The sequence below is a fragment of the Ursus maritimus genome, unplaced genomic scaffold, assembly GCF_017311325.1.
Source record: "Ursus maritimus isolate PB19 unplaced genomic scaffold, ASM1731132v1 scaffold_6, whole genome shotgun sequence".
NCBI lineage: Eukaryota > Metazoa > Chordata > Mammalia > Carnivora > Ursidae > Ursus > Ursus maritimus.
Genome location: NW_024426774.1, coordinates 36,453,359 through 36,471,306, shown reverse-complemented (window position 1 = coordinate 36,471,306; position 17,948 = coordinate 36,453,359). Strand labels below are relative to the sequence as shown.

The following is a 17,948-nucleotide window of genomic DNA, read 5'->3' as shown; positions in this document are numbered from 1 at the left end:
GCTAAAGTATCATCTTCTTCATGAAACCTATACTTACCATCTCATGCTTTCCTCTCCTGCTGCCACATTCCGCTTACCATGCTCTATTTCTTTCCGCAGTACTCACCATCTGTTAACACACTGTATAATTCAGCTGTGTGTTATGTGTATTATTAATCAGCTCCCCACCCTACCCTACTGGAAGATAAGCTCATACAAGGGAGGTGTTTCCTGTCTATTTTGTTCATTAGTGTATTCCAAGCACTTGAGGTGGTGCCTGGTATACAGTATGTCTTTAATAAGTAATATCGCATTAACACTGAATGAGTTGTATGTTGTAACACATTGAAAAGGCGAGAGAGGGGCACCTGGGTGGCTCAGTCAGTTAAGCACCTGCCTTCAGCTCAGGTCATGATCTCAGGGTCCTGGGATGGAGCCTTGCATTGGGCTCCCTGCTCAGCAGGGAGTCTGCTTCTTCCTCTGCCTCTCCCCCTGCTTATGATTTCTCTCTCTCTCTCTCTCTCTCAAATAAATAAATAAAATTTTGAAAAGACCAGAGAATTGTCTCACATTTTGTTCACAGTTATGATTTTTATTTCTCAGAGAGCTTTGATGCTTCTGGGTCCTCGTTCTCTTAATATAGCAGTTAAAGACCAGGGTGGACACTCTCTGGCCAGTGGGCTAACACGGGCCCACTGTTTCTCTTCTAAACAATGCTTTATTGCAACACATACATGCTCATTTGTTTACACAGTCTGTGGATCCTTCTGCACTACAATGGCAGAGTTAAGTATCTGTGACAGAAACTGCACAGATAGGGTATTTAGTATGTGGTCCTTTACAGAAAAAGCTTCCCGAACTCTGGTCACAACCATCTTGATTCAAGTCCTAAATCTGTCACTTATTAGCACACATCTTTGGTCAAGTTCTTTAACCTTTCTGCTTTTTGGAGGTCTCATCTGTAAAATGGGGATAAAAATAGTACTTACTCAGGAGTGGCCGTTAAGATTAAAGGAGTTAATGTATGTGAAGTGGTTAGAGCCATGCCTGGCACAAGCAGGTGCTTAAATGTCAGCTGTATCATCATCGTCATCACCGGCCACGTGGCCTGGGGGAATTTGCCTCATCTCTCTGATGTGATGATTCATCTCACCTCATCTGCGTTTTTCTGTAAAAAAAAAAGAGGAACAACCACCACACTGGGTTGTCATGAGGATGGATGAGACAGAGGCTGTGAAGAGCAGGGTCATCACTTAGCACAAACCCACAGACACCTGCCTCCCATCCCCTCTGTTTCTCACCTCTCTGGGACCCCTCCCCACGTATGTAGAGAGAACCCTGAGAACATGGCAGAGTCCATGTCTACACTGACCCAAATCTGAGGCTAGTTCAAGGCCAAACACTTCCTTGCCGCTGTGCTAACACATCTTACCTGACCCAGAGAGGGAGGAGGCCCCAACCCAGCCTGGCTGAATGACCACAGCATATGCTGTGGACTTTCAAATCCCTTACAAGAAAGGTTCACATCTGCTGCGCATTCACTGTCAACATTATCTCAAAAGCAGTACAGACATTGTGCTATCAGACCTGTGAAGTGAGAGCAATTTTTATTCGCATTTAGCTGATAAGATAAAGTCAGGCCCAGAGAGATGAAGTAACTAGCCCAAGGTCACAAACTAGTGAGAGATGGACCTGGTACTAGTACTCTGGCAGTTTGATTTCATACTAACTCGCCCCCATTCCCCACTGTGAACCAACAAGCCGTATAATGCTTACAGACTCAAGCAATCAAGGGATGGAAGGTAGAGCTGGAGGCCAAGGGGACTCCATGCCAGGAGTCTTTTGCAGGAAGGACCAAGGGGCTTCTTGAGAAGAACAGAGACTTCAAGAAAGACAGCAGAAACCCACAGAGTTGGTCCAGAGACAAAGGGCTCCAGCACAACAGAGTGTGGCACACATTAGGACAGAGGGGATTCTTCACTCCCTGGAGTGACTTTTGGCAGCTTAGAACAACCATGGAGGCCCTGCCTGGCCTAGGAGAGCTGGTGGTGATACACAGACACACAGCCTTCAGGGAGCTGTGAAGAGAAGGTCCTCCTGCCACAGCCCTAGACCGCCACCCCAACTACAGCCACATCCTGCAGTCACTGTGCAGAGCAACAGAGGGAAGCTCCTACTTGGCTCATAGCACATTTGAGTAACACTGGGGTCCCTGTGAAATTACAGGGAAGTCTGTGGGTCAGGGCACTGCAGCTGGGTGCTGAGCCAGAAACATGTTGCTTTGTTGTCCTTGCTCAGTCCCATGGCATCTTCCAGGGTGGAGGGTCTAGGGACGGGCCAGTTCTACAAGGTGGGACCGGGGAGTGTGTAGGCAACAGCAGGGTGAGACTGGTGTGTGTCACACCCACAGGCGGTTTCTCCTGACTGAGTCACCAAGGGCAGGACCAGAGCCACAGCAACTTCCTTACCTCAGATCCAGGTGAGACCCTCCAGAGCAGGTCCAGGTACTCTGTTCATCTGTACTTCAGAGGCCTCCAGAGTCTGAGGACTCACCTCCCACAGATTACGTGGTTTGGCCATTTCTGGACCTCTGTCCACAGAATAGCTAGGACTTGAACAAGATTCTGCACATGGAAATTGGAAATAAGCCAAACGTGGAAGGAAAAAGTCAATAGGTCAGGAAGAGTACTGGTCTGACTCCATTTTCCCTGCTCCCTGGGCCATGCCCTCCTTCTGCCTGGGCAGAGTACAGGCTCTGTGAGTATGGCTGTGACCTCACAGAAAGAGCGCTCTTGGCCAGGCTGGACTGGGTGGGCCACACGTGGGTGGATTTCTTCCAAACACCCGCCTGACCAATCCATGCAGTCTTTCCTCCTGTTTTTTTGTCTCTTTCCACAGAGGACTTGGAGCAGTGAGCACCTGTAGCAGAATTAGGGCAAAGGGAACTGCATTGGGACTCCCCCAAAGGAGGCCCCATGCCTTCCTTGGCTCTGTCTGTGACACTTGGCACTGATGGAGTAGAATCATCTCCTTTCACAAATTCCTCAAGAACTAGGGACGACTTCTTTATATATGTAATATATATACATATATATTATATATATATATAAAAATTATACATATAACAATTATATATATAAAACAGTTATTAGATAAGTGTTTACACATTTGTCTTTTCTAATTTTTTATTATTATATTTAATTGTAGTAAAATGCACATAACAAATTTACCGTCTTAACCATTTTTAAGTGTACAGATACGTACGTGTCTTTTACATCCTTTGTTAATCTATTCCTGAGTATTTTATTGTAAACAAAATTGATTCTTTATTTCATTTCCTAACAGCTTGCTGCCCACGTATAAAAAACACAATGACTTCAAAGATAATAAAAATAAACTTAATAATATTTTTGCAATCATCATAGTAATGACCGATTCAGGTGAAAATCATCAACAGATGTTAAAGCCTTTGTGCGAATGTTTGAAGAGCAAGATATGCATTGTCTTAAAGGATCTGCTCACAGATTGCTTACCAATGACAAAAGGAAAATTGGTAATATTGCAGTGAAGAAACCTGGCCAACTGCACCTTAACCAAGTGGCCAAAATGTCGTTCACCATTAACGGCGCGAGACAACATGAGGTGTGTCCATACGGGAGATGGCACACGGAAGAGGACACATTACCTCTTCTGCACCTTTCTTGCCAAAAGTTCATAAGCTGAATCTAATTACGAGGAACACCAGACAGAGCCAACTTGAGGGACAGTCGCAAAGAAACAGCCCCTTATTCTTCAACAATGAATGAACAACGACAACAAGGATGGAGAAAAAGTAGGCTGACTAGGAAAATATTTAGGAAGTACATCTCCTGAAGGGTTCTCTTCTATATGTAGCATGTGCTACCCTTTGTGTAAAAAAAGTACACATTCAGAGGCCGGCTGGTGCTCCAAATTTCTCTCCAAAGATAGTCTGCAAACGGGTAGCATTCATTATCTCTATATGCCATAGAAAACTGGATAGGGAGACAGAACTGACTTTCACTTTGTTCCCTTCATCCTACCTGAATTTTTAAAAAATCATTTAGATGTGTTATTGACTTAAAGTTTGCTTTTTTTACTTAACTTTACAAGGTGATTCTCAAATATAGTATTAAGTGAAAGAAATGAGGCACAAAAAGAATGCATGCTGTATTATTTCATTTACATAATTCAAAACTAGGCAAAACTAACCCATGGTATTGGACATCAGGCCCAGGGTTAACCTCACCCTGAGGTAGGGAGAGTGATTGGAAGGAACACAGGGCTGTTTCTGGGTACTTATGTGTATCGTCAGAAAATGCAGCAAACTATATCCTGATGAGCTGTGCAGTGTCCTCTATCTATGTTATACTCCAATTTTTTCTTAAGGTTTGCTGTTTTAAAAAAATGCAATTAACTTTTCTATATTAACAGTGTATCCCACCACCTTATCCTTATTACTAGTTCTAGTAGTTGTTGTGTAGATTCCTTGGGCTTTTCTACATAAATGATTGTATCATCTGCAAAGAGGGACAGATTTCCTTACTTTCTGGTCTTCATTCCTTGGATATTTTTAATTAACTTTTGCAATGGCTAGGATTCCCAGTAAAACGTTAAACACAAGAAGAGAAAACAATCATCCTTAACTGGTTACCAATCTTAGGAAAAAACACCCAGTCATTCACCATTCAGTATGAGCTGTAGATATATTTTTTTTTGGTAGATGCCCCTTCAAAATACCGAAAAAGTTTTTTCTATGCCTAGTTGGTTGGGAGTGTATATCATGAGTAAGGGTTAACTTTAACTTAATGCTTTCTCTGTATGCACTGAAATAATCATCTGGTATTTGTCCTTTATTCTGTTAATACGATTCCATTTTACAGTTCATGCCTACTAATTCTGACACCTAGATCATTTCAGGATTGGTCTTCATTGCCCTAATTCCTGACACAGGGTCACACATTCCTTCTTCCTCATATGTTTGAATTTCTCCCTGGACATTATAAATATTATATTTCAGAGACTATTACACTCCTCTGAAGAAGTTTATGTTTCTGTTTTTCCACACAATTAACCTCATTAGATTCAAAATGCAAATCCTGTCTTTCAAGTGGCAGCAAATATCTAAGATCAGTTCCTTTACCTTTAGCTGGGCTTCTAGGCATGGCTCATGGGTCAGCCAGAGGTTTGGGCAGTTTTTACACCGAATTTTGTGGCTCTCCCTTACTGCCTCTCTCCTAAGATTACCCCCTCCCTTTCCAGGGGCTGTAGTTGTCCCAAATCTGTCCTCTGGTTCTTCAAGGAGGACTGTAGGGTTTTCAATCAGTTTTAGTTGCCTCATACTGTGCAGCTTAAGCCTGCCCTCGGTGCAAAAATTGGACATATGGGAAACTGACCCATTCACATCATTTTTTTCCAAGTAGCTACTCTCCTGTGGAATCTGCCTGCATGTGTTTGCTTGTGCCCTCTCACCAATGCATTCAGGTTCCCTCCCCATTTCCCACCAGATCTTATAGTTTATGTTTTTGTGAAAGCCTTGGTCCAGTCAGAGCCTACTTGGCATCAAAAGAAACTCATGTCTTTCAGTTCTAAGTATGTCTCTTGTAATTAGCACATTGCAATTTTTCTTTTTCTAGTCTGTTAACGTTCTTTTAACTGGATAATTAAGTTAATTTAAATTGACCGATTACTGAAATATGTCAATTTATTTCTATTATCCTTTTATTTTTTCTTTCCTTTCTTTCTTTTTTATTCCTTTCTTTCTGATGTCTTTTTTTCTGTTTCTTTCTCTCCTTCCTTTAGTGCCTTCAACTGGATTGAATGAGATGGTTTCATTTGTTTTCCCTTTGTTCATCCTTCCCTCAAATTGGGAAGTTACAGGCTCTCTATTAATTTGGTAGTTACTCTAGCTATTTTAACAATCTTTCTTGACCCAACTAAGTACAAAGTTAATCAGGATTTTTAGCTGGAGAACTGTGCCATAGTGAGGCTGGCCACAGGGGTAGGACGGTGACCACCTTTTGGGGTATCTGTCCCTCGAGTGTTCACTGAGTTTTGTGATGAGGACACAGTGGGACTCTCTGCCATTTGGCTAGTAATGATGAAGGGTCAAGAAAGAACAGAACTTGAAGTTGGTGCCTGCCTCATCCTACAAAGCACATGCTGATTATATCCTTGGACACCCAAGATGCCTGGAGTGCACTTGGCATCCAAGGTCCAATCTGCACTAGTTGATATCCAACCTACAGACAAGAGGCCAGATGCAGAAATCCAAGACCACCCTACCCTTCCTCTCTCCTCAGCCCTTAGGCCCATGACTATTTGCCTTCAGTCTGGTGATAAGGGGAGAAGATCCCAAGCGGACATGGCTTGTCTGGTCCTCAATGAGCAGTTCCCCAATGACTCATTCTCCTTGCTGAGTTCTCACCTGAAACACAAGCATAGATGGAGATTCAGCAGTTGAGAGAATGGGCTCTCTCCAGGCTGTCCCTGAGTCCATGAATTTTCTGAAGCTCAATCATTTGTCCTCATTTCTGTCTCTTTGTCTCCCTCTCCTACTACTAGTCCTTGAAGTCATGAAGCTTATCTCTTCTCCCTGCACTCTGGGATCATGCCTTCCTAAAATAACCAATCCCACAGCCTCTCATTTGAGACTTAGTCTTCACTACCCTGTATCTTCCCCCACATCAACCAGCCTCCTCAGACTGGACTGAGACGCAAGGATGTCATCCACTATCATACATCTCACTCTGTATGAACTACCACAGTGATGCAACCAGAGGCCACAGCTGGGTTTGATATCTCTTATCAGGAAATTAACTTTCTTATAGGAACTGGATCTTCTAGAGAAGACATGGAGTAGAGATTGCTGGGGGGAAAAAAATGCTCATGCCCGGAATCATTTGACTTCCCAGTAAGAAATCTCCTCTATCTGCAAGGAAATAGAAGTACCACAAAACAGGGTCTGGTCCAGAATGACAATAATTATGTTTTGGTTTCTGGGTTTTTTGCAAGTGTCCATATGTACTTTATTCATACAAAGTATTGTCACCTCTTGAGTCTCTGTGTTCAAGCAAAAGTCTGTGGCCATGCCACCCGCACCACACCTCAAGGCCACCCAACTGAGGACATTGTTCCAAGGGACACTCAGGCTTTGGCAGAGCTGGGCTTTTTGTTTTAATAAAAAATAAAAATTTAATTCTAAAAATACATATATACTAACTGGGGAGAAATTGTTTTATAACAATGGAACTCAAAATTCCAAAATGGAAAATGTGCAAAATGAGAGCTGAGCTACCCCCTACCCCCTAGCTATACCCCACCTCCAAGCTCTGGCCTCAAAGAAGGGCAGTCCTAGGCACCTAGCCCTTCTGGTCCCCTAGCGCTGGGCCCCTTCCCTCTCATCTGCTGCTGGTCCCAGATGAGGCTAAGGCAGAGTTTGGTTTTTGGTCAGAAGCCAAGAGCAGTTGAAGAAAAAAATGAAGGAATGATATCAACTTGCTCTGCACAGAGGACTGGCAAGGACAGCTCAGAGGTGAGTAGCATTTGGGTTAAAATTACGTTATTTGCCAATTTAGTTCTCACATCTTTCACTCTCTTGGGCAGATCCCTGAGCCCAGCCAGCAATGAGAAGCCTCTGGAGCTGGGATTATCTGGTCTGGATACTCTGTTCTCTAAAGCCTCCTCTCCATCATCTTATAGCAATAGGAAAAGCATCTTTCCTATTTGGAAAGTGCAAAGCTCAGATCACAAGCTGTATCCTAGCCCAAGTTATCAATACAATCTGTCCTCTGGGGATATCTCAGCCCCATGTAGGGCTTTGTAGTGGAGGGGAGAGAGGTGCCTATCAAGCTATCATTTAATCGGAGGAGGAACAATACCACTGGACTTCAAATTGTCAGTATCAAAGGCTCACCAAAACTCCTGTTATTCATTCTCTCAAGGAGGGAAATGCCCAAGGACGTTCTCTCATTGTAGAACTGCCCTAATTATGGTGCAGAAATTAAACTGCACTAAGAAACACAAAATTATCCATGCAAATTTAGTAGTACCAAACACCCACTCCTTTAATTGATTTGACCTAGAGTCAAATCAGCACATAAAATTTAGTATACAATTTTTATGAAAATTTGCCTCTAAAGCATAATATCTGCAAGTTACTAAGGCCAACTGCCTAAAGGGTTCTTAAATGTGTTCAAAACTAGACAGAATTAAAAGACAACTATAAGGATATAGAAGAATCCCACCATTCATATAATAATTTGAAGAATGTACAAAAACAGAAAGTATGAACCAATTGGGTCTTCTACAGAAGATGGGTTGTCCAAAGAGCAAATGGTTACATTCTCCAGGCTATTGAGAGAATCCACAAATGAGTCTCAGGAGAACTCCAGAACAGCAAAGGGTCTTGATGCTGGACTATCTACAGAGGCCCATGACAGAAAGAACCTGGATAGGGTGGATACACAGCCTTGTGGAGGTTGAGAACCATACCTCCACCTGTGGTAATAGATGCATACAGACACCCATGCTCACCATGGGCAGGGACACAGAGAGATGCCCCTTGGTTCTCAAGCATTTATAAACATACCTAAAGGTCAGAGGGAGGAATCTAGGACCAGGGCTCCTCCAACTCTATAGATTCAGGTTTAGTCTTAGCAATTATTTTGCTACAGTTACGGTGATTCAGTTACATTCTCCAAACTGGAGAAACTTAGGGAAGGGCAAATTGCCTGCAGGTGGAATGCAGAGAGGGCAGTGCAGCCCTAGAATTTGTCTTGCCCAGACATAGCCTCCTCTGATTGACTGAATCACCAAGGCTGGGCCTCCAACAGCATCCGCCTTAGTCTAAACCAGGAGAGGGACATCTCTGAGTCCCTGGCTTTGAGAAATCAGGATGACACACTCTGGGCAGGATCAAGTGCTTACTCATTCAGAGGCCTGAGAATGATCTATCCAGGAATTGAGCTATTTGGGCACCCACAGAAACGCACTCTTCTTAAGGGTCAAGAGATAGAAGTTCTAGTTCATCACTAACTTTGTCACCAAAAAGGACAGGGATTGAAGCAGAAAGTCCAACACCCAGGTGAAAATGAATGTGAAAAATGAGCTTGATGCTCTCAAGTATATTCATCAGAGGTTTGGTTTTCCTCTCTAGAAAAAAGAGGAAAGATGCCATGTTTTGTGATTTTGGATAAACCCTCCTGGATTTCCTATATTTATCTCCTTAAAAGGGACTCAGTCCTCACCCCAGCAAAAAAAGAAAGACATTTCCAGATGAGTAAAACAAGGGCACAGAATCATACTATTTTAACTCATTTTAATTTTTATCAAAGTAATACATGCACATTGCTTTTAAAGGCCAGATAGAATTTTTAGAATGCATAACTATAAACAACAGACTCCTGCCCACACCATCTTCTTTCTCTTAGCCCAATCTTCAGATCCATTCAGGAAAGGTATTCTCTATTTGCAGGAATCCCCATACCTCTCTCCTGGGCTGAGCCTTACCTTGTGACTCCTGGGTCTTTTACTTCTTCTTGGTCTATTTCCTTTTCTTTTCTTTTCTTTTTTCTTTCTTTCTTTTTTTTTTATATATTTTTTGTTTAAATTCAGTTTCGTTAACATATAGTTTAGTTAATATAACATATAGTTAACATATAACTAATACTGTATTATTAGTATCAGGGGTAGAATTTAGTGATTTATCAGTTCCATATAACACCCAGTGCTCATTATGTCAAGTGCCTTCCTTAATGCCCATCACTTTTCCTTTTCTAGTCCACTTCTAAGGGGCCATCTAATCATCTAGGTATAAATGTCAGAATACTTCATGTTTTTCTTTTCCTTCAGTGCAATCACTTCTTTAGAGTTTGCAGTATTCACTCCACTTTCCCACCTGGTATCAGGCCCCTAACAACATCCTAGTCAAGGTGTCCTAACTTCCTTGTCATTTTTCTAAGAATGGTCGGGGGGGATGATATTTTGGTTTTGGAAGCTGTTCCCTCCTTTTTATGAGACCTAGTGCCAAAATGTTGCAAGCAAAGAGCAAGAAAAGGAAAGGCAAAGACCCTCTCAGGACACTGGTTTTGGGTCTGCAGGGAAGGTGTTCCCACACTCCTGGGTGTAGTCTGGTGTCATCAGATTTCAGTAGGTGGTGTGTGTATAGCTGTTGCAGAGGGTATGACGATCCGCATCACCTTGGCTTTACCCATTGTTAAGCACCCTCGGAGAGACCTGAGTAGCTCTCAGACTCAAACTCTTTCCAGGGTGGAGTGTCTCATCACTTGACCCATTGCTCCCTTGGAGAAAAATCCCACGGTTCCAAATCTTCTGCCCACCCCAGGCTTCTTTATATGTGTCATGAGAGCCTCTGGGATTATCTTCTACCCTCCTACGTATCTCAAAGTTCTGAGTTGGGGTGGGAGTTTCCACCAACTGCTTCTGAAGAATATTGCCCCACAGTCCCTTCAAGCTCTGCTGGGGTAGGGAATGCTAGTCTACGGAATTTTGTTACAGTAGCCCAAACAGACTAAAACCTCCCTCGAACTAGGAGAGCCAATAAAATATCTGAGAATACCTCTTGGGTCCTTCTATGATTTCTCCTCCTCCTCTTCTTCTTCCTCGTTCACCACGACCACTTCCTCACCTTCTCTGTCAGAGGGTGCAGTGTAGGGTGGGCCAGCCGTCTACCTCCAGCTCATCTCCAGTGCTCTTGGGATTTCTGAGAAGTTAATATTTATAAGAACAGCCTAGGGTTATATTGTGGTTTTTTATCATTGTCTACTATTCTTTCTACACATTCAGCTATTTATAGAACTCAACATTCTTTGCAGCCTTCTCAGAAAACCTGCTTATTCTGTGTCCGTTTTATTGCCACCACAAGCCTCTCACAGCCGTACTTGGGGTCATTTAGTGCTTAGTCCTGACCTCGTCAGAGAAAAAAACTGAAACACTGGATTCCCCTGTTATCCTTTTCCTGTGCCCTTTAGTGGTTTATGAGAATGTATGTTGGTGAAGGCTTGGACAAAATCCAAGAGGGAGATGCCATGGAATCAGTGGACATTGGCTGGAGGCCCCCTGGGAAGCTCCGGGCTGTGCTTTGTTTCTGCAGCCATCCCCTCCTGAGAGGATACCCTAACATCATCGCAATCCCCTAAGGTCAGATTGGCTTGCAGGGAGGAGGAAGAAGAGTTCAGAAGGGAAAGTTCCTAGCTAGCTTTTCTGTGCTTTCCTTCCTCACCTTCTCTGAGGAACACTGATGTTTCTTGCACCTTTCTTGCAGTTAGGACTGCCTCTGCCATGATAAAGCAAACTCCACTCCGACACACCTCAGTATCATTGGAAGATGTTAATACATGCAATGAGAATTCATTTGTTTCAACAATATATTTTGTGTGACTGTTATGTAGGAGGCAAGATTTGGCACCTAAGGAGTATAGAGATATCAAAGTCACAATCCCTGCCCACTATGTACCTAGAATTTGGTTGAGGAGAAAAGAGCAAAGAAGCCAAGACAAGAAAAAACTCTAGCACAAGTCTAACAAAAGAAATGTCTGTCACGTGATAAGGCAAAGTGCTACAGGCTTCAAAGAAGATACGATGTTGGATTTACTTGGGAGAAGGAGGAGCAGCCTCTAAACACTTAAGACAGATGTAGGATATTAGGAAGACGTAGGCAGGTGAGAGATGCAATGACCAAAGTGGTTGAGATGTTTGCAAAAGCATGCGCAGAGGCACAGAGAGAAGAAATCCAACGTGTTGGGTGCAGCTGGTAAGAAAAGCAGCTCGCTTTGACTGAATCTGTCTTAGCCTGGGTTTACACTGGAAAGCAGAACCTGAGACAAGCGTTGGCATTCAGATGATGAGAAGTGATTCCAGGGAACAGGAATGGGGCATAGAGAAACCAAAGCAGGGAAATGAGATAAACCAATGCAAGGGTGTATTCTTGAGCTCAGGGCTGCGGTGGATGACTATGACTCAATTCTACAGGGACCCTCTGAGGAACCATGTAGGTAGCATGCGTCTCAGAATTGTGCACCTGAAGGATCCAAGAGAGTAGCAGGTTCCCACCCACTCCCACCGCCCACTGGTCAAGGGTTCTTTGTTGGTAGCTCCCTCTCACTTGCAGGTGTGTGCATGTGTGAGTGCCAAGCAAGTTCCTGCAATTGTCTTCCCCCAAGGTGTCCTGGGAGCCCCCAAGCAGAGGCAGACAGATGCTTGGCGCAGCTGAGATGGCATGATGTCAAGTTACACCTTCTCAGAGCTGGACACACAGCAATAACTAGAGTAAGAGGCAGGCGAACAGGATGTAAGGGGGGATTCAGGGATTATCCCAGAACCATGGCCAGTGAGGCACCCGGAGGTAATGCCACAAGGACAGGTTTTGGAAGAGATTATGCTTGGCTAAGAAATTTGAACTTAGTTAGCAATGGGTGTCCATTGCAAAACCTGATACCACTGCTTGTCATGTGCAGAGAAGGGCAAGTTCTCCGGAGGGAAGGGAGCCCATCATGCTCACATTCATGTGCAAAATATTATGGTAAATTACAGTTCCTTGTGATTGGCTAAGTGAATTTGGTGATTTTATTACAGGTTTTAAATAAAGTAACCCTCACCAAATGGACAACTGGCCTAAAAGCATCCCTATAAAGAAACTGTTGATTAAAGATTTGACTAAAATTCCAGAAAACATGAATAATAACAGGAAAATATCAAAACCAGTACTTCTCCTTTGAGTTAATATATAAGTAAAAACAAAGACAATGCAATAAGTTCTGAGAAGTCACCTGAAAAAAATTTAAACTGATGCAAGTGATTCTCTGAAATATGGATTGATTTAAATTCACTACGGTTAATAATTACTCTTAACCAAAGTATGTGTTATGTGTTAAATTATTAACTACTGATATTATGATGATCAAGACACATAAAATTTTTATTTCACATTTATTTTATCCTTTAGATTCATCTTTGGTGGGGCACCTGACTGGCTTAGTCAGAAGAGCATGTGACTCTTGATCTCAGGGTCATGAGTTTGAGCCCATGTGGAGTGTAGAGATTACTTAAATAGATAAAACTTTAGATTCATTTGGGACACATATCATAATATTTATAATAAACATGCAGAGAATTAACAAATAATACTCTTTTATTGATAGGGTTGTAGAACAAAAATGTTTGGAACTCATATCTCTAGGCCATAGGTTGTCAGAAGGAAAAGGAAGAGAGAGGTGTGTACAGGAAGCATCTTGGATGTTGACTTAACTAGACGTGACAGCTAAGCGGATGGCGGGACAAGAACAGGAAAGAATAAAAAGTAACTCGGGTTTTATACTGGGATGATGTTCAGATGGGGAGACATGGTGCAGAATGAATGTCTAAAGGAAGAGGTGGTTTGGGGTGATGAGAATGAGGTGGGCTATGGATGGGCATCAGTGCATGTTGGTCTCTCAAGATGACCTATTGTGTTTTGGAAAGGAAGATTCTCTGACTGCTTGATCCTCTGTCCTGGAATCAGTCATGACAGCCTAGTCTAATTTTGGTCCTCAGGCTCTAAATAGAAGTTAGTGGTGTAATTTTTGCCCCTCTCCTTGGTGAGAATGACAGGCTGTCCTGCCATTTTGGAAGTGGCTATGAACCAGTCCGGGTAGGAGACAGACTGAAACGTAGAGGTGGAGCCCTCCCTACTATGGAAAAAGAGAAAGGACTTCTGTGCTTTCTTCTCGTTGGACATATCCATGATCTTTTTCTCCTAGGATTAGGAAAAAGGCTTATTAGAGAGGATTACTGAGAGGAAGGGTCTAAACTAACACAGCCCTGAGAGTGACTGCTTTCCCCAAAGGGAGGGACAGAGGCCAGGGATACAGGCAGATGAAAGGACACTAGGTGTCAAAACAGACAACCCGCTGGCTCCTAATAGCTTGGCTCCACCCCAGCATCCCATAACACCAGGTGTTTCTGGTTCTCAAAGACAGCACTATCTTCCCTGAGAACAGAGACAGGCTTAAGTCCCTTTTGTGGGTGCTCCTGGTGGGCACCCATCTGCAGGTGTGGGCATCTCACAAGATTCCCAGCCTCCAAGTGGGTTGACATCTTACAGCATTCATCATAACCAGAAGGATTCGCTTCATAACTACAAATGCTACCTTCAGCACAGAGACCACAGGCATATTATCCACAAAATCCAGACTAACAATCTCCCCCTTGTCTCCTCTGCCACACAATGGCCTTTGCTTAAGTGGGAGCCACCCAGCATCTTGGAAGACTTCTGGGAGGCAGTTAAAGAAAACTGAGGATGAAGAAACCACCATTCCTTGGCCTATATGAAACATTCTCATGGGCATACCCTCTGGCTTTCAGAGAATGCTCTCATGTTCAAATGATTGTTACACCCATGCCCATTGACTTGGGGGTCAGCCAAGTCACATTTCCTTCCTTAAACTGAACAATCCAGGATTGAAAAAATGTCATTTTTATTCAGCGATATGTTAAATGTAATAAAAAGTGCATCTCACAGTGCTTCTCTCCTTAGCTGTACAACCACTCACCTTAAGCTGCAGAGTGGGCTGGCCTTGAATTTCTGCACAGAAGAGACAAAGATGGTTGCCCTTGATGCCCAAGTAAACCGGATTGCCTTTTCCTGCATCATGAAATTCTTTGTCTGTACATGTTATTAAATCAAGACTGACTGGAAACACAAGGAAAAATGGAAACAGGTATCAGGCCCCAAGCAGCAAAAAGTCCAGTCCTTCTGGCCTGACATTACTTCTCCCAGCCAGGGGGGATGCTGAGCAGTCAGGACTCTCTCAGAAGGCTCCTCCCATTCACCATGTAGCTGAGATCCTTCATCATTATCTGAAGCCCATTTTCATTCTCTTACTTAATATCAGAAGTTGTTACCAAGGCATATTGCATCCCAAAAATAAAAATAAAACTCCCCACCACATTTGCAGCTAAATTTGATCATACACTGAAGTTGTAGTCCATTAGATAAATGTGAAAGTGTTGTGTGGGATTTCTAAGAATGTTCTTTAAAAGGAGTTGACTCAGTTGGGAGAAGCTCCTTTCTTATACCCTGTGTCTTCTTACTGCCAGACTCAAATACTTGGATGATGGTTGAGGAGAACTTGAGCTTGGTAAAGCAGAAAGCTAGAATCTTTGGACTATGGGGGTATCATGGAGTCACCATACAGGCCTCAGCCTGCCTGCTCAGGCTTCTTTTTCATGAGAAAGAAATAAACTTCTTAGCTAAATCCCAGTTATGTGGGTTTTCTGTCACTATCAGCTGAATTTAATTCCCAACTAATTTAGCCCAGGAGCCTGGGTGTTCTGCATCTATCCATCTGGGCAAGGGGCTGAGAATTCTCCAGTCAACTCTCTTTATTGAATTCCCACTCAGGACAAGGCTGCATGTGGGCACCAGAGATTTAGCTGAGGATAAGAGAGACATTGTCATTGCCCCTGCAGAAAATGAGACCAAAAGATGTAAGCAGAGACATGACCAGAACCACAATAAATTGCAATGCCTGCTTCAGGGGAAGGGACCAAAGCCTGGGACAGTAGGAGACCAAATTTAGATAGAGGAATCAAGAAAGACCCCTCTGCAGAGGTGAAGTTCAAACCAAGACCTTAAACTTAAGAGGAAACTAGTGCATGAAAACATGGGTGCTGGAGCAGGGTTGAAAGGAGAGTGTCACAGGGAAAAGATGGGTAAAGGCCCCTATGTGGCTCTGAAAGAAGACTGGCGCCCCTGAGATCTCCCTACTGGCCCCCACCTCCCACCCCCCAAAACACAAACACATGGGAATTATACTGTTCAATTAACATTGTTCAGAAGGTCACTCTTCATGTTTTGTAGAGAATGGATGAGAGGCTACACAAATGAAGGGGGAGGGAGGGCAGTGAGGAGGCAATGGCAGTGGCCCAGGTGAGAGATTATATTATCTTAGAAATAAGGCATATTTTGCAAAAGACTCCTCAGTCTTTGTTAATGGATTGGATAGAGATTGAATCAAGGATGTCTCCTGCACTTCTGGCTCAGGGAAACAAGTGATGGTAATGCCACTATTAGAGATGGGGAAGACTGGGCTCATCAGCAGTTTTGAGAAGTCAGATCCATAATTCTGCTTGGGATAGATGAAGTTAGAGATGTCTGAGGGGACATCGAGAGGACATGCGTAAATTGTCCAGAGGGGACTTCTGGGTTGGAAGCATAAACGTCAGAGTGATAGAGGTGATACATCAGTCTAAGAGACCAGCTCCGAATCCCTTCAGAGGGGTTACATAATGATTACAGACTGAGATCTGAGGATCCCCAGCGTTGGAGATTTTATAGAGAAAGTGGAGTCGTAAAGAATGCCATAGAGAAGCCAGTGAACCACAAGAGAATGTTCCTACAGAAGGAAAGGTGGGGGGGGGTGTTCGAGAAAGAAAGAGTTATCAGTTATGCTGACTGCAGCTGAGGAACCAAATAATGTGAGGAGAGAGGAGCATATTTGGTGACCTTGGGAAGAGGAGCTTGAGAAAACAGTTCAGAAGTCAGGTTGTTTAATGCAAGCGTGAGCAGGAGATAAAGTGGAAACTAGTTGTATAGCCCACTCTTCAATGAAGTTTGGCTACGACTAGTACATAGCACTGTATAGAGGTTGGTATATAGGGAAAAAAGCCTGGTAGCAAGAATGGAATGTGGCAATCAAGAGAAGGTGTTTAGTATTAAATTTAGAAATATTATATTAGAGCATGTCTGTCAGTGATAGAAAGGATACAGCAGACAGACAAAGGTGGAGTATGCAGGGAAGAGAAGAATTAAATCAAACACTGAAGTCCTAGCAAAAGGGAAAGAAGTTGAGACAGATTGACTTTTGCTGAGAGGAAGGAATATCCCCCATTATTAGAAGAGAGGACACCGAATTAGGAAAGTGTGTAGGTCTGGTGGTGAAAAGATGACCAAGTTTGATTCTGGGGACATAGGTAGCAATAGTTGAAATTTAAAGGAGAGAAACTCCAAGGAGAAGGTCAACTGCTGCTTAAATGGACATCTCTTCTTATCTGAAGACATTTTCTCTTGATAAGAAGAACTGCCAACCCCTCACACCCTCATCTCTAGGTGCAGGGTTCCCTCTGTGAAGAGAACCTTCTTGTCCTTCCTGTGGACATTGGGCTACCGCCCAGAAGCAGGAGGGGCCCAAGGCCAGGCTCAAGCAAGCTCTGCAGTGGAGCCGGTGTCCCTTTTAGAGGCAACAGTGGCTTTGTCTGTCACTCACCAGGTATGACATTGCGGCTAAAAGGAGTTGCTATTAATGAATTTTCTTTCAGGATCCACACCATCTGTTGAGAATCATACACACCAAAGATTCTGGGAAAATCCACCGCTGAGAGAAGACAGAAAAGCACAAAACACATATGAGGCTATTATATTATAAACTTCAGGACTCTAGCTGCATCTCGGTAATAATGGCTTTTGAATCCTTGGGGTAGGCTTACTGACTTGAGAAAGAGTGGCTATAAGAAAGAGAGAAGAAATTAAGACAGGAACTGGTTTGTGGATCAAAGTGTCTGTAAGGATCTACCTGCATTTATAGTTCCCAACAGATTTTCAAGATTTGTCTTTTTTCTAGGGATATCAGTGACTTGTCTTTTTCTGATTGATAGTCTCTAGGTAGTAACAAAACCAAAAATATTCAAATTGGTCATCAGTATATTTCTTGTTTTTTTCTTTACCCTCTTTATTGAAATAAATAACAATTCTGAACATACATAATAAGAAAAGAGCTAAAGGCTCTGAAATATTCAAATGCAAGTTTTGCAATCTGCATATTTTAGCAAGAAATAAATGCATCTTTAACTGAGTAAATGATGGGGGCCCTTGCACTCTTTTTTCTTCGGTGAGGCAGGATGGAGCTATTTCCAAGCTGGTTTGAAATTCACCACTCACCTTGCGGGGTAGCCAT

At 43.1% G+C, this 17,948-nt stretch overlaps 1 protein-coding gene across 1 annotated transcript; it reads right to left on the bottom strand.

The window, feature by feature from the left end:
- Nucleotides 1-6,400: 6,400 nt before the first annotated feature.
- Nucleotides 6,401-17,948, bottom strand: IL36B (interleukin 36 beta). The gene is made up of 6 exons (XM_040623698.1): nt 17,933-17,948; nt 17,262-17,369; nt 14,547-14,686; nt 13,538-13,750; nt 12,122-12,184; nt 6,401-6,424 (listed from the first exon to the last, which is right to left on the bottom strand). Exons 1-6 carry the CDS (start codon nt 17,946-17,948, stop codon nt 6,401-6,403), a joined length of 564 nt encoding a protein of 187 aa, XP_040479632.1.